At 42.2% G+C, this 25,512-nt stretch overlaps 1 protein-coding gene across 5 annotated transcripts in view; it reads right to left on the bottom strand.

Moving 5' to 3' along the window:
• Positions 1-25,512, bottom strand: part of SETBP1 (SET binding protein 1) — a 360,544-nt gene that overhangs the window by 33,764 nt on the left and 301,268 nt on the right. The window contains exon 5 of one of the 5 annotated variants that reach the window (XM_070627583.1): positions 16,627-17,053. The exons of 3 other annotated variants lie outside the window; for them this stretch is intronic. In XM_070627583.1, the coding sequence (XP_070483684.1) occupies positions 17,043-17,053 (11 nt within the window). In that variant the 3' untranslated portion in view covers positions 16,627-17,042. Of the gene's footprint in view, positions 1-16,626; positions 17,054-22,651; positions 23,141-25,512 lie in introns of those variants that run through there. One more of the 5 variants, XM_070627582.1, reaches the window with a different exon arrangement.

Below are 25,512 nucleotides of genomic sequence, written 5' to 3'. Positions count from 1 at the left end.
AAAAGGCATGGCTTCCTGTGCACACATGCATCCTTATTGCTCATGGTTTGGAGGGAGGAGAAGAGGCTGGATTTCAGCCCTAACCTTCCCTTGATTCAGGTGCCCTTGGACAGTGAACAACTTGCTCAATAGGGTGGTGGCCCTATCAATACGTGTTTTGCTTCAAATGAGTTTTACTTCATTCTAGGACCTTGAGAGAGAAAATTTAGGAAAGATCACTCTTAGGGAGAATAGTATTCAGTGAGCCTAGAATCAATCATTTAAAAACCAACAGTTATTTGAGTTCTGACTAGCAAAACTCAGAAGATATGATCTCTAGTCTTTGCAGAGGAAGTTTAGAAGTAGAAAGTGGGATAAGACGAAACACTTAGAAAATTGTAAGCCAAAAATACAGGAAGCCAAATGAGTCCTTCACAAATTTGGAAGAAAACAAGATCTCAGTGGGATTTGAAGTGGTCTTGTACTTATCTATTTATTAATCCAACATTCATTAAGAACCTGTAAGTGCCAGGCACCATTAGGCACCAGGAACATGAACCCTCTCCGAATGGGATCAACCACCCACTCAGAAAGACAGATGCAGATACAAAAATCCCAGTCTTGAAAGACAGGTAGAATTCAATAACTGGAAGTGGAGGGAGGACTTGCTAGGGCTGGGAAATGACAAAAACAGAAGCAGAAATAACAAGTCTTCTTTGTACAACTGAGATAAGAAGTCTTGAGATGAGTCATAAAAACCAAATTCTGGGAGATATGTTTGGAAAGGTGTTGGGAAAAATTAAACCCACATCTTGTTGTCAGGTAAAGTTAATGTCTCCCTCCCACTTATTGTCTAATCATCTTGGACAGACTTCTGCAATAGGACTTATCTCTTGTTGTGTAATTATTTGTTCATTTCTCTGCCAATTATTGCAGGCAATTGCAAAATCTCAGGGCTAGCAATCTTGTCTCACTTTCTTTTGATTCTTCAACACTTAGTTCGATAGATACTAGATATTCAAAAGTGCTGGATAGATGAATGGTCAAATGGAATACACATCTTATCCTTCTGGGCCCAAACTTTCTGGGGAAGCTGCCATAACTACTTTAGTCCACACATGGTCCTCTATTCTAAAACTCCTTTTTCATTACAGCATAGAGTAGAGTGGAAAAATGTATTCTCTGGAGTAAGACTACCTGCTTTACTAGCTGTGTGATTTGGGGCAAGTTATATCAACTTTCTGTGCCTCAGTTTCCTCATCTGTTAAATTAGGTTATTGTGAGGATTTTAAAAGTTTATATACTATGGTAGACAGAAAATAATGTGCCCCCCTCCACCCTGGAAAGATGTCCACATCCTAACTCCTACAGCCTGTGAATATGTTATGTAACATAGCAAAAGAGAATTAAGGTTGCAGATGGAATTAATGTTACTCATCAGCCTACCTTAACATAGGGAGAGTATCCTTGATTACCAGATAGTCAAAAAGTAATCAAAAGGGTCTGTTAAAGTGGGAGAAGGAGGCAGAAGTGAAGAACTAAAGAAAGATGTGGTGATGGAAGCAAGATCAGAGAGATGCTATGTTGCTGGCTTGAAGACGGAGAAGGAGACATTTGGATTAAAGAATGAAGACGACTTCTAGAAGCTGAAACGGGAAGAAAAAGATCCTACCGAATAGTTTCCAGAAAGAAATGCAGCCCTGTTCATACTTTGATTTTAGCTCGGTGAGACCCATTTTGGACTTCTGACCTCTCATACTGTAAGATAATACATTTGCGTTGTTTAAGCCACTAAGTTTGTGGAAATTTGTTAAAGCAGCAATAGAAAACTAATAGATATATAAGAGCACTTATTATGGTGCCTAACTGTAGTAAGCAGTCAATTTTGTTAACTATTATTTCTTAGCATTATATTGTCTTAATATAATTGTCTCATTTTAAACTTATTTTATGTGTTCAAGTCATGTGTGTACCCTATAAGATTTAAATTCCTTACAAAGTAGAGATTTTATATTCTTTTCTTATATCTTCCTAGCATAAGGCAGGCACAAAGAAACTATTCAATGAATACTTATAGTCAATAAATTGGAACAGAGACAAATAATTTGTTAATATGAAAGTTAAGAGATGGGAGCTCTAAGACATTGAGTTATTGCAGGCTCTGCCCACACTTACTGGATGAGCTTGCACAAGACTTGGAATCTTACCGTGCTTCAGTTTCCTCCGGGTCAGAATCGATTCTAGCTCTAATATTCTGAATCTAAGTTTTCTAGATTCAGAAAAACCACTAAACAATCTGATTAGTTCTTGCTTCTCTTAATTCAGAAGTGAAGAAATGGGCTGAGAAGATAACATTTTGTCTTTTGGAACTTCACAGAGATTTATATTAAAGAATCTTTTACTCTATGCAGTAAATTCTAATAATGTGGAAGTCGATCTCTCCTGATTCTATAGTGAAAAGGTCATGCCAGATGAAAGGTGTTTTCTAGAAGTACCCAATGATTTGGAATGGAAATACAGCAAATATCAAAATTGCAAGGAGCAGATATCCTGAGTTAGAGGTCTTTAATCTTTCTGCATCTTGGACCTCAAAACTTCTTAGGGAAAAAAAAAATGTATATCTATATATAGAGAGAGAGAGAACATTTTGTATGCAGTTTAAAGTTCAAAGATACTTTTAAGCTCAGGTTAGAACTCTTGCCTGCCTCAGACGATTCCTAAACACACACACACACACACCCCCCCCCCCCCAGAAGGACAAAGTGCAGAAAGATAGAATCAAACAGCATGCAGACGTAACTGCTCCTATGCTTAAAAAATGTAGAGACAATAGAGTGGTACCTGCTCTCTGAAAAATATTAACAAAGAGATTTTCAAAAGGTATTAATAGGGGAAGAAGCAGTACATATGTAATTAAAACCAATTTAGTAGCACAACACACCAAGTATGCTCTCGTCAAATCCTTGGTGAACAGGTAGGTTAAGAATTTGCTGCTGTAATGCACAGAAAGTATGTTACACGCTTCATCAATGCAGCAGCACAAAGGAGCTTCAGCAAATAAAATCAAGGTAGTTTAGAATTGGAAAGGAAGCAATCCAGTCTTTCCCGGGCAACTGAGCCCCAGAAAGGGGATGTGACTTGCTTTGCCTAGTGTCACTTAGGGAGGGTGGCAGAACCATGACTCTTACCTCGGCCTTATTCTTGAATTGTCTCAGGCCAATATGCTGGCTTCCGGTTATAAGGGTTACCTTCTGAGCCTTCACAGAAACAGTCTTCTTGCTCTCCCGGTGCCTGTTTTTTATTTTACACTCACAGGGCAGCTTAAAAAGAGACCAGGCCAAGCTATAACATCTTATATCCAAGCTATAAGATCACTGGCTCTGGGAGATGCTTCCCTAGATTCTCCCGGATGTGAAGGGCTTAGTCGTCAATGCTGGTTAATATAAGCATCTTTTATAGTGTCTTCTTTTTTACCTTTGGAGCACAGAGTCTCAGAGCACATCTGCACGGCAATACAGATCTCGATGCTAACTGGGTCACCTTATTTGCATTTTGATTACTGCTTATTTAGAAGCCACATTGAGAAAAGAGCTTGATATTAAGAGCTTGAGAGCATGTGTGTCTCTAAATATATGTATAAATAAATAAATGCATATTTACAGGTTTTTGAAAGATCAGTCCAATATGGACTCGTCTCTCGTGGACATAGCTGTAGGAGTCTGGCCATGTATGGATGTTAGGATTACAAATGTGGTTATGGAATCTAATTATTCTTCTCCATGCAATGTCACCCACTGTATAGACACACTGTCAGCTAAAGGAGTCAATGTGGCATACATCCCCTTTGTTAAGCAGTCATCTATGTATGGGAGAAGGTGCATTGTTTTAAGAGCTTTATTGGGTGTCCTTTTTTTTAAAAGAACTACTTTGTTCCATGATTTGAATTCACCCTACAGAATGCAAACACATGGTGATTGTGTGCAGGCATACACATATAGACACAGAATGTGTGCTAGAAAAGCTCTCTTCTTTGCAATAGAAGAGAAAAAAATCACAGATACTCAGACCCATCATTAGATAGATCTCCTAATCTTTATCTCTAGTAGTTCAGTCAGACGAGCTAATACCATGATGATGGCTTTGAAATCTCTTAGGAATTGGATGAGGAGAAGTGATAGTGATGAACTCCCAGCTAATAAACACAGAGTGCTTATTTCGGCAGAATGATCAATTTCTAGATGTCCTGAGGCTTGTCTGATACAGTTGATTTACTCATCCTCGCTTACCTCACTAATAAAGCCAAAGTCCACCATCAGATTACAGAGGTGCCTGGGATTTCTTAAAGAGGCAGAAGAAAGCTAAAGTAGCATTCATCGCATCCCTTTGAGCATGCCTCCCTGCCCACAGTCCTTGAAACTCCAGCTGCCTTCCTCACTTACACTCTCCACTCAATAGACTTTGGGCTAGTACAGTAATACAGACAATTAATTTGTTATCTTGTTAGCGGAAATTTAATGCAATGATCTAAAAGAACTCTTACATATTGTGATAAACTTTAGTGCCTCCGGGCGGCTCCCCTTGCATTGGGCTCATTTCACATCTCATCCATTATGTAAATGAGATTTAGAAATAGTTGAGTTTCACTAATGTAGCTCAACTCTGATGGATTGGAGAGTCAGTCCCACTGAAACTAATGAGGTTAAATGCATCTCAACATTTCTTTCTACTTGGTTGATTACACAAGCCTCTGTTCAAGAAATGGGATGCAGTGCATCTTTTTCAACCATCCTCTAAGGGAATGTCATGTTGTCAGACCCAAAAGTGGCCCCAAATAAGTTTGATTTGGATAATGCCTGTGTTGGTTCTAAACCTTGTATGGTAAACAGAGATAATGGGTGACATGCCATTGCATGCAGCAAGACTGATGATATGATTTAAGATAAAAGGGGAATAATTTAACAGTGCATCTGAGGAGGTCTCTCAGACATACAGAGAACAATGAGGGGAAATTTCTACAAGTGGACAGTGGGGATGAAGAGCCCTTGGTGGGGCTTGAGATCAGAGAAGAAAACTTAGTCATTGGGAAGGTTTGGAATTGGCAAAATGATCTCTGCATTGGATTCAAAGATTCACAGGGAGTCCACCTAGTTACTGAGGGCCTAGTCTAGTCTTGAGACAGAGATAAACAATGAGGACCTCTGCAATCTGCATGTCATTTGGAAGGCCAAGAAACGGGAGTGGAGGCAGGGTGCTATTAAAAAAAAAGAACAAGCATTAGAGGAGAGGCAGCCTCACACTATCTAGGGCCATGGAATTGGAGACCCTAGCTAAGATAAGTTGCTAGTTTAGAATTAAAAATAACTGTCAAATTTTTTAGTCTGTATTTAAAAAGGGGGGTGGTATGAATGGAGGAAAGTAAGAAAAGACATGGAGATGGAAGCATTCTGTATAACAGAGAATCAGAATTCAAATGTATTAGCCAGTAATTGAGAAATACACCATTTACAAGAAAATGAGTTTTAAGCTGGTCGATAAGGCTATGACTTTGGTCTAAATTCCACCTCTGTCACTTACCTAGGCATTCGACATTGTTCAAGTTATTTAACCTCTCAAAGCTTCAGTTTCCTTATTTTTTTAAAAAAAGTTTAATAAACCACCAACCTCAGAGGGTGATCATGGGGATTAAATGAGATAATACCTATAAAATGCTTAGCACAGTGCCTGGCACAGAAAATGTGTTCAAAGCAAGCCAGCCAAGAATGTGTACAAGAAACTTCAGATATTTACAAGGTGATGAGGACGGAGATACCAGCTGCTTCAGTGAAGGGCTGGCAATTTGGAGCAGAGGTTGCTGGCCAAGTCATCACTCTATCTCTGCCATTCCACTAACTTTCAAATCTCTGAAAGCTGGGACCCCAGCAAGAAAGTTTGTCAACTCTTAAATATTCAACCTGATGCCACATTCTCAATAAACTGTTGATGGTTAACAAGAAGGAAGCAGTTTTGTTCTTGTGTTAATTTATTCAGCAAAAGTTTCAGCGTCTACAGTAAACACAGCAACTCTAGGTCCTTTGGGAGACCCTTAAAATATAAGAAACAGTCCAGTCTTTGGGTAGTCAAATATTTGGTTGAAAAAACAAGATGCAGAAACAAGAAATTTAAATAAAAATAACAATCTCCCCTGAGCTGAAAAGACCACCCACATTACCTTCCATTGCACCTGGGGCCACACTAGAGATTTATTGGAGAGATTTTAACTAGCCTATATTCTAGAACAATATTTAAAATGGAATTTATTAACTGTATAACTCCTATACAAACATAAATAATTGATCTGGGTAAGAATATGAATTTGTATTAATTTATATTTTTATATTAATTTAGAATTCATATTGATACACATACCACAAGGTAATTGGTATGATCATTTTTAAGGAAAAGTGGCATTTCAAAGTGGTTACAAGGGTGAGCTCTGAGCGCACACTCCCAATGTTCAAGTCATAGTTCTGCAAGCTGTTGGTTGTCTGAACCTGGGCAACTTATTTAACCTTTCTGTGCTTTGGTTTTCTCATCAATAATGGAATTAATAATAGTACCTATCCTCTAGGCTTAAGGAATATAAAGATAAATCCTTATCCTCAAAGTGCCAAAGGCAAACATGTAAATACTAATTTTCAATAGTCTTTGATAAGAACAATAGGATTGGGTATAAGACAGTGACTACCCAGGGGGATGAGTGACTTCCCTGCTGGGTGAGGAAGGACTTCACTGAGGAGGTGACATTTCACTTGGGTCTTTAACAATTTGGAAGTATTGGCTGAAGGAGGATGAAAGGAACTCCAGGAAAAAAGGCATGAAGCATGAAATAGAACGGCGTGTTTGGGGAAAGGCAAGAATTCTTATGCGGCTACAATCTAGCTTGTAGGGTGGGTGGGAGAAGAGTGACAGAAGACGGGGCCCTGGGTCAGGCTGCGGATGGCACTAGGAGTTTGGATTTCACCTGTGAGCTATGGGGAGTCAGGAAGGATTTCCATGTAAACACACAAACACCAAACCACGGAGAAGAGGTGGTTTATTCTCTATGGGTACAATTTGGATTAGAGGGGACAAAACTGCTCCCAGTGGGTTTCTGAGGAGGCAACTAATAGAGGATAAGATGTTTTTAAATCAAGGGTAGAAGTTGACCCTTTGATCCTGAATGGCTAACCAGTGGGCCCTACGGTTCACAACTCCTCCTTGCTCTCCCTCCCTCTTTTCTTTTTCCCTTCCTCAACTTTTATTGGGCAAATTCCACATTCAAAGTTCCCTTTGAAGCACTTGGAGGAAATACTGATGAGTCAGTTATGGCTCTTGCCATGAAAATACCTAAAACCATGTTCAGATCACAGTTTCATAAATTAAATCTTGTTTTGTTCACTTGGACAGCTCTCTGTTTAGAGGAAGCTGGAAGTGAAGACTTTTAGAAAGTTATGTTTTTAGGAAGATAATATATGTGTTCTGCAAGTGTGGATTTGTATACATCTGCTCTGAGGTTTTTACTTTTTCTTCTTGTCTTCACGGGCTTGGTATTTGATATAGTTTTTAAAGGACTCATTCCCAATACAAAATCTCCTATTGATGCCCAATCTCAGGTTATTAAAGAAGCTTTGAAGATAGGAAAGAAAATAGGAGGTTTTGGAGAGGAGAGGAAATACCTGAATAACAATGACCGGAAGTGGATATTTCATCAGTTTAAGAGGACAAATACGCAGACAGAAACCAGTCAGGTAGTTCAATGAGGACAGCAGAGATGGCCAGGCAAAGGCAGGAGATCATGCTGGGGGACTAGCGTCAGTTCCTAAAGAAGCAGGTGTACTCCAGCTTTAAACCCTGGCATCCTAACAACTTGATAAAAAATAGTCAAGATAGTTATTAGTTGGCATACAGGACTAAACTAAATTATTTTACCACATTAAAATTTCGTGACTTGTTTAATTTGTTAACTGAAGTCAGTCCAGCAAGTTATAGATACCCCTGTATTGATATGTGCTGAGAATATTCATGAATTTATTCATTTACCCATTTGTTCATCCAAAGAATATCTAATGGGGAAGGAAGTTTGGCAAATCTTGGTAAAAATGACACTGCCGCACAACATAAAGATGAGCGAGAATTAGTATAATAATTGAGAAAGGGCAGTGATGATTATCACCTTAACTAAAGACAAGCTACACAAACTGAATCTCTGGCCACTGAAGAAACAGGAATAGTGAACAGTGAGATGAGTTCAACACAGAAACACAGCACGCTTATGGATGAATATGCAATAGAGAATGAGCCATGGTGCGCTGAGGTTGTCCAGAATATTTTGCATGCTGGCCCAGCGATTCATTTAGAACCATGCTGGGCAGGGGCATCTCCATACACAAATGACTTCAGGTATCCGTTCGTGGTTTATGGTCATGAAGGAAAGCTGCAGGGGAGGAAGTGGGGGCGCAGAGGCTCAGGAGATGGCAGTCCCAGGCTCACTTATCTTTACCTCTATGACTTTGAGGATGTCACTTTTTGTCCTGGGTTTCTTTATGGTCTGTAATTCTTTCTGATTCTGCATCTTGGGTAGACAGAAGAGATTTCTGTGATGTTAAACAGGAAGGAAATCACCTGGCCATGCTTAGGAAAGATGTTAGAGACAAATGTGGGAAGCACTTCTTTTTTTAAGACAACAGAGTTCTCATTTCTATCAGATAAACGAAATAAAATGCGATTGTTACTGGACATGAAAAAACCCGGGACATGCAGTCAGGTCCAGGCTCCTCTGGGGGTTTCTATTGTTTGTCCCAGCCACACGGTGGTGGGTGCCTCACGGTAACAATGACTCAGGAAGGCTTGCCTTGGAGCTGCCTCACACGGGAATCCACTTTTTAATGAAGTCCTTTTGGTGACTTCAGGATTGACTAACTGTCCTTGGTTGAAGATCAAACAATTACATGTGCCACTTTTAATCTAAACCTCCCCATAACCCTATGAGGAAGATAATATTAAGCACATTTTATATGTAAGGAAAATGAGGCTAAGAGATGTCAAGAAATGCATTCAGGGTCTCACAACAACTAAACGTTAGCAGGAATTTGAACCCAAGTCTCTCTGGTTTTGAGTTGCTCAGTGCTTTCCCTTAAACAGGTTTCCTTCTCACGGCTATTAGAAATACACACTGACACCTTAGGATCTGGACTCCAAAAAGTGACAGGAAGAGTGAGAGGTTTTCTTTAGGCAAAGGTTTAGGAAAAGAACTCGTCAGCAAATGGCTTGTTTCTTAATTTTGTCTAGTTAGCCCTGGATATGAGCAGATAATGGACTAAGGTGGGGTCAAGATGTTGCAGAACCTGTTGAAAAAAAATTTCTGACAATGTGTGCGATTAGGCTAGAACTGTGGAAAAGCACCACGAACTCAGAACTAAGAAACAACCTTCATGTTTGACATGAACCTGAGAATTAAGCTTCTTTAAGAAAGGCAAGGAGGTTGAAACCAGGACTCAGGGAGTAAGTGGAATGGCCAAGAAGTGCCAATGAGGCAAATGCAAGACTTTAAAAAAGATTAAAAAAAAATTCCCTGACTGTATTTCTCAAAATTGGAAATTATTACATTTCCCAACTAATAAAACTGACAGTAAAACATTATTTTTCCAGCCTTGGTTATATAACAAGTGGAATGTGTTTGTTTTTATAAGGACCAGTTTTAAAATAATCAAAGTTATCTGAGGGCAGTTCTTTGTCAAGCCAGGAATTTGCTTGAAGGACATCCAGTGTCCTGTGACCGGGTCCAGGCTTGGGCAGGTGGAGGCTCTCTCTCTCCCCAGTGGTCTCATTAAAGAGGTTTGGCATGACAAAGCAGTGGTCTTCCAGGTTCCTTTTAACATCTCTTATCGGGAATCCATCCTCTCCTCACCTTTGAACCGGTGCCTCCTCTCCATCCTACAGCCTTCGTTCCTCCTTATCCCATTTAGTACAAACTCAAGCAACAGGTAACCTACCTCCCTTACTTGCACATCCCTGACCTTGCAGTGAGCACTGCATCCACGCCACAGTTCTACAGACCTTGCTTAGGTTCAGTTTAACACTTGGTTACATGATATTTGCAACTCACAGAATCAATCAGATGCATTTTCAGTCACTGCTCAGCTTTGGACAGATGAATTAATTTAAGCCTTAATTCCTTATCAGTAAAATGGAAATAAAAAGAGATGCCTAAAGGAATTTGCTGAGGCTTAAATGAAGTAAACGTCTATCAAGTATCCAGCACACTGCCTGGCTCCTAACAGGCATGCTGTTATTAACATTCTACTATTATGCATTGTCGTCTTGACTCCCCAATAAGATAATCAGTAAGTTGAGAAAAGAGTTTGTGTCCTATATTTCTACTAGTGTCTACTGGGCAAAGGGCTTGCAAGAGATCGTGTCATCAACCAACACATATTTCATGGAATTCCATCATTGCTTGTATGAGACACACATGCAAAACCACACAAGTGATGCTACCACTTGAAGTGGAAACGGGATGGTGTTTATTCCAGTCTCCATAAGAAACATTCTACAATTCTATGCATATTATAAATAAGAGGATGTGATTTTTATGATTTGAGGAATCACGGCAGAAATAATTGCTATTGATGATTCCATTTCAAGAAAGTGAAACACCGGGAAGGAGGTGTTTAACTGCAAGTGTTTTTAATTATCAAAGGCTATGAGATGATAAAAATAGGTTAAGGGAAAACCATGCAATGTCTGCAGCCTGGATGTCAGAATCACAGAACATCAGGGCTGGAAAGATCACTTAAAGGATTCCATTAATGATGGAATCAGAGGCTGATGAGGAAACAGGCTCCCAGCAGTTCCACCGCGTGCTGTTGGTGAAGCTGTCCCACCCTGGCTCTCTGGACTCTGGGCCTCTTCCCCAGTCATTAAGGGCAACCAGGCCTTTCATGTTATTCACCTGTCCAGATGCCTGACTTCTAAGTTTTTTTTGCTTATTTTGCCTAATGATTATGAAAGTCCCGCTAGGGATGTGATGAAATGAGATGGGGATGGAGTGAGATAGGCAGACTCATGCAGAACAATCTCTAACTTAACTTCTTTCCTTTTTTTTAAAGATTTTATTTTTCTTTTTTTTCCCCAAAGCCCCCTGGTACATAGTTGTGTATTTTTAGTTGTGGGTCCTTCCAGTTGTGGCATGTGGGATGCCGCCTCAGCATGGCCTGATGAGTGGCGCCATGTCACGCCCAGGATTCGAACCGGCGAAACCCTGGGCCACTGAAGTGGAGCACGCGAACTTAACCACTCAGCCATGGGGCCGACCCCTGTAACTTACTTTTGATAGTAATTTCAAGACAGGAAAAGCAAACAGGGGCTTCTGACATCAGTAAAAGTCTCTGGTAATAACAGAAGAGATCAGACTAGGGTTTGTTCTTTGGAAGAAGAAAAATAAGTGGTAGTATCCATTAGCAACAAGGCAGCATTTGGCCACCACATTGATAGATGGGATCTTTGGAGCCACCTCTTCTTCATCATCAGTGGGAAACCATGCCTCAGGCCCTGAAACCGCCCCTCCCTTCAATGGTCCCTTTCTTCTGAGGAGGTTCCCAGATGCCCACCTATGTTGGCTCTAAGTGTTCATTATGGGTCCAAAGTTTGGACTTTCAGGTTCTTGAAGCTAGAGGGGGTCCTGGTGACCATCTTCCTGCAGAAAGAGGAGGCTGTGCCCACCAAGGGGGACTCGTTTTGCAGATTCCTCAGTTCTACCCTCTCTTGGCTGTATTTATTGGAGGGTGTGGTCTGAGAGATGTGTGTGTGCCTCAGGTCAGCTGCTGGCATCTCTCGTTCTCCTCCTCCCTTCTTTCTGAAAAATGGTGCTATGCCTGGGACTACCTTTGTGTGTGTCCCTCTTCCTGTTTTCTCCCACCTCTCAGAAGCATAGAGCACTGACTGTTGGGTTGTGGTGAAAATCAATTCAGAATGCTTTTATCTCCACATTAAGCCCCCATATCCAGCTGTTTTTATATAGAAGTCCCCACAGGCTGGGCCTGGTCTAGTGACCATTTGTAAGGAAACAAAGGAAGAGAAAAAAGGCCAATGATGGCAGCTTTTGGAGGTGGGTATAGCAATTCCAACAGGCGGGAAAAAATGTAAAGAGGGCATTTCCACGCAGCCGTGAAAGGAGATGGAGGAATCCTTCCTCGCCTTGAACAATAGAGGCGCCTGCTAATTTTAACCAGAGTCGGCTCTGAAAAACCTGCAGTTGACTGTGAGTCACTGGCCCTCCAGGGAATAGGAGGTGGGGAGGTGTGTGTGTCTGTGTGTGTGTGTGCGCACGCGTGCATGCACACCAGTGTGTATAATCTCACAGTGCCCAGAGCCCTGGAGATCCTGGAACACTTCAGTAGCACAGGCCAGATTCATTAAAAATGCTGGCTACAGGCCAGCAGTTAAAATTGAAGCAGCATATTTATTGCATTTTGTTCAAATAAATCTGAAAACGTGTGAATCATATTCCTTGGAGAGATTGGGAGAAGAAGTAAACAACATCAGGCTAATACTTACAAGCCGTGGAGGAGAGAGAACAAAGATACAGAAGGTTCCACGGCTACAGGAACTCTGCGAGACGCTCGCCCTTCGTAGGTGGGGGCTGGGGGGCCACACTGTCCTGCCACTTTCCCCTTGGGCTCCGTCCTGGCCTTGGTGTCCCTTTAGGAAAGGGGCTCTGCCCTCTGCCCCCCGTTTCTCAGTTGTACCCAGCATATTCCACCCTGCTCTGTGGGCTTCTGCTGTCCCCCAGATGCAGCTGCTGTCATCCTGCTTTCTAATGGCAGCTGCAGAAATTAGATTCAATTATGGGCTTTCCTAAAATAGTATATATAAGGGAAAATCTCGCCCACCCCCACCAGCCCAGTTCATGTGAAACTCGGCAAGAGCTCAAACTAATTATTTGCCTCTATAAAGCAAAATAAGTAGCCAGTCAGCTTTATCACGCCTGGGCTATGCTTTCTTTTGTTGTTCAATATCTGTCAGTGATGCTCAGAGGGACTGTCTGTTTTAGGGAGTAACCTCCTAGTGAACAAAGGCTGTGGGTTGGACTTTGGGCCTCAGTTTCCTTAAGTGTAAAATGGTCATCATTCCTCTCACATGGTAATTATAAGGACTGAAGGAGTGAGGTGTCTTATAAAAACATCTAACTCAAGAACATGACATCCCCATGATCCAACGTCAGATCTCTTTTCTTTCTTTTCGTTAAAGAGATAATTTATGGGCCTAAGTATGTATGTACACTGATCTATTTTTCTCTGTCGAAACCAAGATTGTTTCTACAGCATGATTTTGCCAGCGACTCCCTCCCTCATTGCCTTTCATCATACTTGTGCTTGTTGGTGTGAAACACTGATAAAGGTAGATTAACAGGTATGAAGTATGGTCCAATACTGCTTCATGATTTCTCATAAACATGGCTGTTTATACATCTTCAAAAGGCCTAGGAGCCTTCTAACAATTATAACAGGCCTGGGGCAGGGGAGGGGTGGTCAGAGCACACTGATGGTCACTCAAAGAAAAGCAGGTATATATCTGTTTATATATATACATATTTATGTATTTATTTTTGGTGAGGAAGATTGGCCTTGAGCTAACATTTGTTGCCAACCTTCTACTTTTTGCTGAGAAAGACTGTCACTGAGCTAACATCTGTGCCAATCTTCCTCTATTTTGAATGTGGGATGTTGCCACAGCATGGCTTGATGAGTGGTGTGTAGGTCCGTGCCTGGGATCCAAACCCATGAACCCTGGGCCACCGAAACAGAGTGCACAAACTTAACCACTATACCACTGGGCTGGTCCCTATGTCTGTTATATTTTAAGGCCTTGGGAAAGGTAAGGGTGCTTCCAAGCACTGTATATGTATTAACCAAGAGTAGGTTCTTAGGTAAAGGTTTCATGGTGACAGCAGTGAAGGTAGATCAAAACCCAGGTACCTGCTGCTAATACCTAGAGCTGGCGGAGGGGGCAGCTTTCTGAATTGGGGCCAAAATGTAAGATGACCTGATACACCCACTTGAACATCCCATCTTGCTCACACCTCCAAGAGGGTGGAAATGACTCTTGAGAAGCTGGCCTTATTATCGCATCTTAATACCTGCTCCATCTCAGTGCTGGGGCTCATCCAGCTCCTTCTCTTCTGGTCTGGCTGAGTTCAGAGTCATTCCTTTCTACTCTGTGCCCTGAACCTTGGAAAATCTGTGGGGAGGTGATCCAGCTTCCAGGAGCTTCCTCTCCACACCCTAGAATGCCTAGCACTGATCAGGAAACCCCTAATGCCAAGGCAGAGAGGCAAGAGAAGGCTCCCTTTTGGCCCTTTTAGGCATGCATTCCACAACTCTGCATCTCACAACTGTGCTAGTAATAGTAATAGTAAATACTGAAATTGCATGTACACTATGCTAGGACACTCTCCAAGCCCTTTACATGTATTAACTCATTTCATATTTATAACAGGCCTATGTGGGAGGGGTGTTATATTTATTCTCATTTTACAAAGGAGGAAACTGAGGCACAGAGAGAGTAAGCAGCTCACCCTCTGTTATCACAACCAGCGGTGTCAGAGTCAGAATTTGAATGCATGCAAGCTGCCTTCAAAGACTTAACCACTTAACAATGGTGTACAGTCCTGGTTTCTTGGATACTTGACTCTTTCAAGAATTGGACACTGGGGTCCCTTTATGCTTTGGTTTCCTGAGTATGTACCAGGAAGAAATTCAGTAAGTTGCCACTAGATCAGATGGTAACAGGAAGCTTAACCAAGTTTGCCTGTTAAACAAGAGCCTATTTATTAATCTGTTCCTACCTATATGAACCATATCTCTGATTGCATGGGCTTTATTTGAAATGTACTGCCCTGACCCAACAGCAGGAGAACACACCCTGAATTATTTTTCCCATAATGGGGTGGATGTGCCCTGATTCATCAGCATGTCTTCCTCCTTTGCTCTTTTGGTACAAAACAGCAGGGCACAGCTAGGGGCAGAGCTAAGGGAAGACTCTGCGGCCAGTGAAGCAAACCAGAGTTAAGTGGGTGAGATGGGAATGAAGCTGATTCTTTTGAGCTCTTTAAATCTCTACCTCCTTGCCATGGACTGTATGAAGTCCAGTTGTTGCTTAATGGATGGCCATAGGCTGTCTTCACTAACTCCTTCAGCCTATACTCTGGCTGCTGATTGTACAGCAGACATTGGCTTTCCTTGCCCCTCCCACTTTGGAGAATTTGAGTCCCAAAGGTCAATGATTCATTTTGCTGTACTCCCTGGGAATTGAGAAAAAAAAAATTTCTGCCAAAAATCATTTGCTTGTTGAACGAAAGAATGAATGGATTATTGAATTAAGGCAGAACCTGAGAAGAAACCAAGTTGTTTAAACACATCTGTGTATTCCCAAGTGTTTTGGACACCACATGCCTTTTCCTGAAAGCAAATTTAAAAACAGAGCAGGGAGAAACGTGGTGGGTGAGTTTTGTCTGTCAATCACAACCATTAGAGCTACAGACTTCACAGCATGAGTGGAGATGCCTAGTGACTGACACAAGGGCAAGGCCATTAAGTGGCTGCTGCTCAAAAACAATCAGATACTGTCCTAACTAGTCTGTGTCTAAGTGGTTTCAGCTCTAGAAACAAATATCTCAAAACTCCCGTTGGGCTAAGGCAACTAGATTTTCATAGCAATGCTCATGAAATGCGCTATGAAAGGTAAAGCATTTAGGTAGGATTGAAGGCCAAAGGGGTGAGCTCTTGGGCCTCCCCAGACCATCCTGACTGCTGTGATGGTGGGGTGGGGGCACTGTGGCTGGCACCAACCCAGTCTCCTACTCTCTCCTATGGAGATACCCATGGGATTCCTTAACCCAGAAGCTGTCTGAGTTGGTTACGAGCTTGACATAAGCCATCATCATGCCTTCTATAAGTATCCACCCTACTCCTGCCATTCAGGATTGAAGTGCCAAGTGTATTAACCATGTTTTTTCTTATCTATATTTTATGATGCTTTGACACTTGGGGCCTTGCTGAAGGCCTCCCTGGGCTTGCTAATTCCTGGAGATAGTAAACAACTTCCCTGAGAGTGTGCCTTTTATGTGCAAACCAATCAATCCAGACCCCATATCTACCAACCATCTTCTCTATCGACCTTTCACAGGTTGAGCCACTATCTCTCTGCCTTAATATCACCCCAGGGTCTGGTACTAGATAATCAGGGGAAATTGCTACACCCTGGAGTCTGCTGAAATTATTCAGACCAGCCAGTCCCAAATCTGTCTACGCTGCCTTGCCCATTCCTTCCACAAAAACCACAATGAAGGTTCTGCCCTGGTGCTGCTCCCTGTGGCCCTGGATGCCACAGGCATGGTGTGGTGTGCCTCCTATTTCTAGGGATCTGTAAGTATAAACATCTTCCTTTATGACAATCATTTCCATGTCTGCATGTCTTAGCATACCCAACGAAAACAAATCCTGAGTGCCTTTTACCACCAAGATTCACGTCCATTTGTAAACCTCCCCAACCTTCCTGGATTATGGTTGGAGACTTAAAAACTAATCACTCTCTTACCATTTCTTTATCCCTTAAAATAAGCTAGGAAAATTATTTTTTATTTTATGCAAGAGTATTTATTTTAGTAAGATCCTTATTTTTAAAAAAGTTTACAAGTGTTTTCAACAACAACATTATCAATAACCACAGCAACAAGAGCTAACAGGAACAGAGCACAACTATATATTAGTTATTTTCCACAGATTATTTTCTTTAATTGACACAATCTCCATCTGTGGTTTCCAGAGAATAACTGATTGCCTGAGATCACACAGCTGGACAGAGGTAGCATTTGGAACTGGGCAATCTGACTCTCGAGGCAGCACACAGAGCTGGTACACACTGCGAGGCAGCCGTGCCTGGGAAGCAGAATTCTAGGAGAGCACGAAGACCTAACGTGTGCAGCCCTACAACAGTGCTGTGCAAAGAATGGTCTGTGAACCGGTTGTTGGTCAGCAAACTCTTTGTTAACTGGCCCCTGCGAGAGAGAAAGAGATTGTACCTGAGTGTAAATCAAATATGACATGGAGCACACTGTTCAGTTCAGCTATTTTTCTTTTTTTTTTCTAGTAAGACTCTGTGGATGAAGGAAGCAGTTTGGGATTTCCACAAAGGCACCATTTCCTTGTCTTGCTCTCCCGGATCAGCACGTTAAATGTTCCCCCTGCTATAAAAGGCGATATGCTGTCCCCACTCTTGGAGGCACTGGGGCTGCTGCTTTGAGTATTTCTGCACTAGAGAGATTGGTCTAGATGGTTTTGCTGGCTTATTTGTTTAATCATTGACCAAATCTTGAACAGATGATTGACAATGTGGTGCATGCTAGTGTCACAACGTATGTCCCTGCCGCCCAGAGTGCCAGACTCTTCTCCTCTAGAACTACGACTCTAGCAACACAGTCCTGCTCCAATCAAATCAGAATCATCATTTGGGATTTATGTTTACACATCTTTATGTCTTACCTCCTCCTAACAGATTGTAGAATCTTTAATCCTAGAACTGTGCTACATATTTCTGTGGCATCCCCACAGCATCCATGTCAGTAAATTGTTTGATTTGACTTGATCATGTGAATTATGTTTTCTTACTTAATATCATATATAATTCAAAGAGCATCCAGTTATAAAATTAACATTTGCCTTTTAAAATTAGAGCTTTGCCAACAATACTGTATTACAGACTTAAAATTTTCTAAGAGGGTAGATCTTATGTTAAGTATTCTTACAACAACAACAAATAATAATAATAAAGGGGGTGGGAGGAAAGTTTGGGAGGAGCTGGTTGTGTCTATGGCTTTGATGGTGGTTTCATGGGTGTATACTTATCCCCAAACACACTGAGCATACACTAAATATGTACAGCTTTTACATGCAAATTTTATCTGAATAAAGTGGTTTAAAAAAACTTGCTATAAAACTAAATAAAAAATTAGAGCTTTGCCTTCCTTCAGATTCTAGCCTAAGTCCACACCAGCTATGCTAGCCATGACCTTGAGAAATTATTACTTAACCTCCTTAAGCCTGAGTTTTCTCATCTGTAAATATCAGTAGTATCCAAATCTACAAGGTTGTGGTGAGGAATAAATAAATAATGTACACAGAGAATGTAGCATAGTGTCTGGCAAAAGGTAAATGCTCACTTAGTATTTACTGGTATTATTGCTTTTGCTGTCATTATTTTCAGTTATTTGTGAATTAAAAGAAAGAGGAGGAGTCCTAGAAACTGTTTTGCAGGTAATGCCCATGAGAACCATCAACGACACGTGCTATCTCAGTGCAATGTTTTGATAAATTTCTGGGCTGCCTTAGTATGTGTTTAGTTATTTGTTTAAGGAATGCAAACACATTTTAACATCTGCCTAAGCCAAAAATGTCATGACACATATCACTGTCAAGCTCCTCAAAAGTGATAGAAAAGAGCTATAGGAAGCATTTGTGTATGTGTGTGTATGTATGTGTGTACATATGTAATTGGGGGATTATCAGCTTTTATGGATTTCCTAGGCTCATGAATTTACCAATATGCTGGGGGCAAGAGCACCAGATGATCTTTAACCAAAGTGCTCTGGGGCCAAGGGTAAGCATCCCTGGATGCCCCACTTAGCCCAAATCTCCAGGAGGTACATCAGTCTATGACCAAACAAGCTTTTTGGGGGTGGCTAGAAGCAGATGGAGATGCGGACCAGCAGTGCAGGGCAGTGTGTGGAGCAGAGAGGCGTAGTGAAGGAAGTGAGATGCTTTGAAAACTCGGGATTTGTCCTTTCTTCTTCCTCCCGCTGTGCTCAGTAACAGAGCCTCTGAGGCGGGTGACTGTGGTTAACAGGCATTGATCTGTGTACCAAAGGAAAGACCACAACTGATCGGAGAAAAAGACATGTGATTAAACAGTTCACTGGCAACTGGAAACAAAAACACAGGGGCTAGCAGGAGGCATGAGCGGTGCGGTAGACCGGAAAGGAGGAAGCATGGAGACTCGGAAGATTTGAATCGGGGGCTCAGCTCTGCAACACACATGGTGTACCACCAGGCAAGTCACTCTCTGAGCCTCAGTTTACACATCAGACAGGCCAGGCTAGCAATTCCTAGTCTATCTCACCCATGATTTCATAGAGAGGCGTAAGATCCTAGATGGGAACATTTCTGCAAAACATACAAAGACAAACTTGAATTATCTTGTGGCTGGAAACAATGCCCTCCTGGAGTTGTAAACAGATTAGCCGAGGGCCTGAGCGAGCACACCTGTGAATGATAATGAATCAGACTGAATGATGACAACAAAAGCAAAAAAATCCCTCAAACAAGAAACAACAACAAGCGTGTTACAATCTTCCACACCCTCTAAAAGCCGTTGCTACCACTGAACCACGCACGGCGGTTATATCATGCCCCATAAAAATCAGCACAATCATTATCTTCCCACTGTGGGGGGACGCAGCTCCCCTCCATGCTCGGCCACATGCATCTGAGATGGAGGCCATTTCTCCAAGGCAGAGCTGCTAACCTGGCGTACACCTGGGTTGCCACGGGGAACCTGGCAGCCAGCACCTGCTGCTGCAGCTGCAGACCGAGCTTCCTCGTTGGCAAACACCAAAAAGCATTTTGTGAGGTTGGCTGCAGGGCCCAGGGCTGAGAGCGAAGCTCCTTCTGGTGCCCTGTAGGTATGGTTGGCGGCTGGGAGGGAACACAGTTCTTCCTGCGTCCTCCCTTCTGAGAACATGACTTCTGAGGAGCCCTCATTAAAGGGAGTGTTGGCACCACAGAGCAAGGTGGCAATTGCCTCCCCAGTTTTCTCCGTTTTCTCATCTGTGGAAGCAGGCTCTGGCATGAGGTGCCACATCCTGCCCCACAGCCAAGGAGACACTAGCTGTTCCGCTGCCTCACCTTAACTGTTCTGCTGTCAGAGCTGTTGTAAACACAAACAAGCTCCAAATCCTACCTGGAGGGCAAAGAGGGTAGGTGGGTCTGGTTTTCTCCTCCCCATGCGGCTGTTGCTGTGCTGACCACCAAGCCCATACCAGCAGTTGAAGTTTGCTCTTTCTAGCTTATAGGGCAGTCAGAAGCTTGCCTTTAGCTGGAAGGGAGAGAACCAGGGAGTTTTGGGATTTTTTTTCGCTTCTCCTTCCATATCTTGAGGCGTGCACTATTATCTCCATTTCTCTGAGAAGGATGTTGAGGCTTAGATCTCAAATATTTTGCCTGAGGTTAGGCTAGTAAACAATTGGAGCCAGAAGTAAAAGCCTGGTCTAACAGATTCCGAAGTCTTTGCTCTTTGAAGCCCCTCAAGCTGGTCTTTGGGAGAGGAACAGGATGTGATCTTAGCATCATCACTTCCCTGAGAGCAGATGCTGTGCTGCCCTCCTTGGAAGTACATGTGGATTTAATCCCAAGAGGGGGATGGGGAGAGAAGCAAATACTAAAATTTCCGGGAGACCTCGATGAACGTACCCAGTCTCTGACGAAACTATGCATCATCTTAGGACCAGGCTTCAGGCCAGACCCATCAGGCTCCCTATGAGTTATTACTGAGACTTTATGTTTACATAATTGTTAAATTCATTAAACAAGGAGGCCATTAGACTGAGGTGGCTTTAATGCCTTAGTAGCCTACACAAGTAACCCAAACCTAAGCCTGAGATGCCTCAAGGTTAAGAAATCAAAACCTAAGGACAGCTCATCACAAACAGCCACCCAGCCTTTCCCAAATAAGGCAATCGCTTAAGCTATAGCCAGTCAAATAATTTCCTTGCTCTACTTCCGCCTCTCCTCTATGAAAATCTTTTCCTGAGCTCCTGTCAGTGGAGCACTCCGGACCAATTCTGTTTCGGCACTGCCTGATTTGAATTGATTTTTGCTCAAACTCTTAAAATTTTAATATGCGTCAGTTTACCCTTTAACACACTCAACACCCAAGAGGTTGATGAAGAAAACTAGGGGGGCCATCCCCGTGGCCAAGTGGTTAAGTTTGCACACTCCACTGAGGCGGCCCAGGGTTTCGCCAGTTTGGATCCTGGGCGCGGACATGGCACCACCGCTCATCAGGCAATGTTGAGGCGGCGTCTCACATGCCACAACTAGAAGGACCCAAAACTAGAATAAACAACTGTGTACTGGGAGGATTTGGGGAGAAAAAGCAGGAAAAAAAGATTGGCAACAATTGTTAGCTCAGGTGCCAATCTTTAAAAACATAAAATAAAATAAAATAATAAAAAAATGGAAAACTAGGGACCAGATAATTTTCACTTTTGCCGTTCAAATTATAAGAAAAAGGGGGGGAAAAATCAAATAATGATGCCCAAAGAGCTCTGTTGACTCTCTTTGAACGTTCCTCTTGCTTCCACAAAAAACAGCACTGAGCTGTGGATTTCCCAGGAATTCATGGAAAGTTTCAGGAATAGTTGTTGGGACAATGTGGGGTTTTGATAACCTACAAACTCTGACGGCATTATTGGATCATTCCTGCAGGAGAATCTGGGCAAATACCTGCCTTTCAGAACTTCTGGGCCCTGAATGGATAGATCCACTCTGATCTTAGGTAATACAGGCATAGTCCTACCTGAACACCTTTTGAATCCACAGAACAGCTTCAAAGGCTACTGGATCATGTTGGAGACAAGCAATAGTTTGGCCTTAATAAAGAGACATAATATGGCCAGCTGACAATTTAGAAGAGAGAATTCATTTTTGAATGTCTTTAAATAATAATATCTCCAGGTTAAATATGTGAGTGAATCCTAATGATGGTAGGAAAAATGAGAAATAGAAAAAATTCACAGCTGTGAGGTGGGAAAGACAAGATGGGAGAGATCAGGAGACCATGTCCTGGTGCAAAGGATTTATGAAGAGACATAAGGGAAGATGGTTGGAAGTGAATGTGGGAACATCATCTGGAAGCCTTGATCATCAAACTAAGGAATATAGGCTCTATCTGGCAGGCTCTCTGGAGTCAATGTAAGCTCTTAAACAGGAGAATAATAATCACAGTGGGATTTTAAAGAGTACTAGAGATCTTTTGTTCCATCTTAACAATAGGCCCTCAAAATGTGTATTGTTTTATGGGAAGCATATTTAGAGAAAGACAGAACAAGATAAATGAACAAGAACACTCATCTAATGTAGTATATTACTATACAGGATGAATTAAAGAGATAAAAACAACAATTGCACAAAACAAATGGGATCCATTGACTGGGATTAGCTGGAACTGGAAACAGATTCAGGAAGAGATGGTGTGGGTGGGGCAGGTGCTGGCTCAGGAATGAATTGACTGGGGATGGAATGCTCACACTTCCGCTAAAGGCATGGTTGAGTCACAGAGTTTTCTCAACTTTGCAGTTTACAAATGAGAAGGTGTATAACTGGGGGAAGTAGAGCATATTTTGGCAAAACTTCTTAAATAATATTTTTCCACAAACCAGCCCTGTGCCACTCCAGACCAGACCCTGAGCTGAACAGACCATGTATTCATGCCTCACGTTGCATCTCTGATTAACCAATAAGTCTGCCGTGTGTCACACAGTTAGCCTGATGCGATAGAGGCACATGGATATAAGAGAATTCCTGCCCTCAGGACATTAAAGTTTGGTTGTTATTGTGGGTTTAATTGTCTCCTGCCCAAAAAGATATGTTGGAGTCTTAAGTCACCCCCCAGCACCTCAGAATGTGGCCTTATTCAGAGGTAGAGTCTTCAGAGAGGTGATCAAGTTAAACCAGGTCATTAGGGTGCGTTCCAGTCTAATATGACTGGAGTCCTTATAGAAAGGGGCAATCTGGATACAGACACACACAGGGGGAACACCATGTGAATGCGCAGGCAGAGACGAGGCTGATCTGTCTATAAGCCAAGGAATGCCAAAGTTTGCCAGGAAACCACCAGAAGCAAGGAGAGGCATGGAATAGCTTCTCCCTCATAGCTCTCAGAAGGAACCAATCCTGCCGACACCTTTATCTTGGGCTTCCATCCTTCAGAACTACCAGACAATACATTTCCGTTGTTTCAGCTCCTCAGCTTGTGGTACCTTGTTATGGAAGCTCAGGCAAACTGATGCACTTGCAGAGACTGAACAAACCTACAAAAAACAATTAAAGGGCAAGCTAGTAGGAACAGATATATATTAATTGGGGGTGCTGAGTAGAGGAGGAAATATGCTGGTTCAAACAGTTTTTAAAACTTCATGGAGGAGGAAGGGCTTGAGTCAGGCCTTGAATTGCTTTTAAAGTTTATTCCCTGATTTGGTGAATCTGCAGGTAGTTTTGCATTTTATCCTCTCCAACCACTGTTTATGGCACTTACATCTCTTTCCCTGAGTTTTATTTCACATCTCCTCTTTAACATAGTCCTGGGCGCGGACCCAGTGTGCATTTTCTGGAAGCTGATCTGGGTGGCCTAGAAGTTCTTTCTTAATTTTAAGAGTCTGTTGACCCTATGACCAGAGCTGTATTAGAGGCCACATCTTAAACCAGGCCCACCTTCTGGATGGTGGGTTGAATATTCTTCTGCTCAGTTTTCCCATCAGAAAAATCACGATTATACCTTCTTTCACTTACCTAATGGTAAAGCCAAGAATGTTTTGAAATAACCTTAATTTGGGGAATTTCCAAAAGATTGACCATCAAGACTTTGTTTCCGTATACTCCAAGGAAAAGAAAATATGACTTCATAGTATACTGAGGTTCACACTCTTAGTATAAAATTCTTCTTCGTGTAGTGATGATGGTGGGTGTCTGTCTTGTCACAATATTGGTTTCATTCCTTCATTGAGATATTGTGGCAAAACCATTACAATACTTTGTAGATCACCAGGCTACTCATATTTATTTATTTTTAAACTAACAATCACAATCCATGACATTCCTTTGTCTTACTTGAGTTAGATTCCTAGTATATTCCCTGACTATGATGATGGAGAAGCTTATCATGATTGCTCCCAATGTCAATTAATGATGTTTTAAAAATGACATGGGGAGTGAACTGAAGAAAGAAAACCATTCTCTAATCTCAGCAGAAAAGTCAAGGAAATGAGCATTCCAGTTCAGAGACTCTGCAGGGTCCAGCAGCAGAGATAAATATGCTTGCACCCTTGAGTGGAGCCCGTGATTTCGCTGCCGGGGCATGTAAAGAAATCTGTTACACGCTGGGTACAATTGACTGGGTCTGCTGCTCTTCATGCCTACTAGAAGGAAGTGTGGTACAAAGAAGGTGGTGAGATAAGCACCAGGTTGGGTCCAGGAGACCTCGTTCTCATCCTGACTCGGCTTCTATCTACCGGAAGAGTTAGTTGAATTCTTGAGATTTCTGTTTCCTCACACGTAAGATATCTAGAAGATCCTTTTCAGTTCTCATATTCTTTGATTCTATAATAGGCACCTAGTTACACAATAGAAAGTTAAGATTACAAACGCATGGATGGCAGAGATGTATGTCTTCTGCATAGTGCGTGTGATAGGATGCGCCATGCCTGGGGTACCATGAGGGCAATGTTCACACTCAACATTGGTGCAGAAAAGATGAGTTCAGGATGCCAAAGAATACTTGGAGCATCCTTATTTTCATGACATGCATTAAAGAGAAGCACAGTAAGTGGCCCCTATACTAAACGTTGATCAAAGACGGCAGGAGTGCACACAGTATTTGGCCAGGGCTGTGTTCACATCATGCCCTATACTGCCTCGGATTTCCCCAGGTGAGACTTGTGCTGGTATAGGATTTCTCAGCTTCAGCACTCTTGATATTGGGTCAGATAATTCTTTGTTTTTTTTGTGAGGGGAGGTGGGCAGTCCTGTGACTTGTAGGATGATTTAGCAGCATCCCTGGCCTCTAGTCATTAGATGCCCATTGAAACCCCTCCCCCTAATGTGACAATAAAAAAGGTTTCTAGACATTGCCAAATGTCTGGAGAACAAAACTGCACCAAGGTGGCTTGTATCTAGTAGGATACAATCTTACCAAAAAACTACCCACACCCAAATCACAGAGCCCAACTTTAAGAAAGGAAACCCATCCTGAATTTGAACAGAGCCACCACATTAGACTCCTACTGTCAACAGACATTTGCATCCCTGTGCAAGCAAATGCCTTCTAAAGATTTAAGAAATGTGACTTTCAGATAACTACTGTTTTTGTTTTTTTTCATGATACTGCTCTTCCTCGGGCATCTAATGTGGAAGGGGAGGCGGGGTCTTTTGTTGGACTCACATGAAGATGGTGTGACTGTGAGGATGTAGGTGGTCTTCTTCACGTGTTTACAGTCAGAAGCACTCGCTGTGAAGGTGCACCCAGAGCAGACATTGCCCCTGCAGTGGGCTCATGATGGCGCTGGGTTGTGTAGACTGCCAGTCTCACCATGCTCCTTGAATAGGAGGATGGCTCACTGAACAGGCCTGGACTTACATACATAAGTGGATCATAATGGAAGGGAGTCATCACAAAAAGCAAATCATG

This window comes from Equus przewalskii, chromosome 7 (assembly GCF_037783145.1).
Source record: "Equus przewalskii isolate Varuska chromosome 7, EquPr2, whole genome shotgun sequence".
Classification (NCBI taxonomy): Eukaryota; Metazoa; Chordata; class Mammalia; order Perissodactyla; family Equidae; genus Equus; species Equus przewalskii.
Note: the sequence above shows the minus strand (reverse complement) of the source record. Positions and strands in the feature narration are given on the sequence as shown.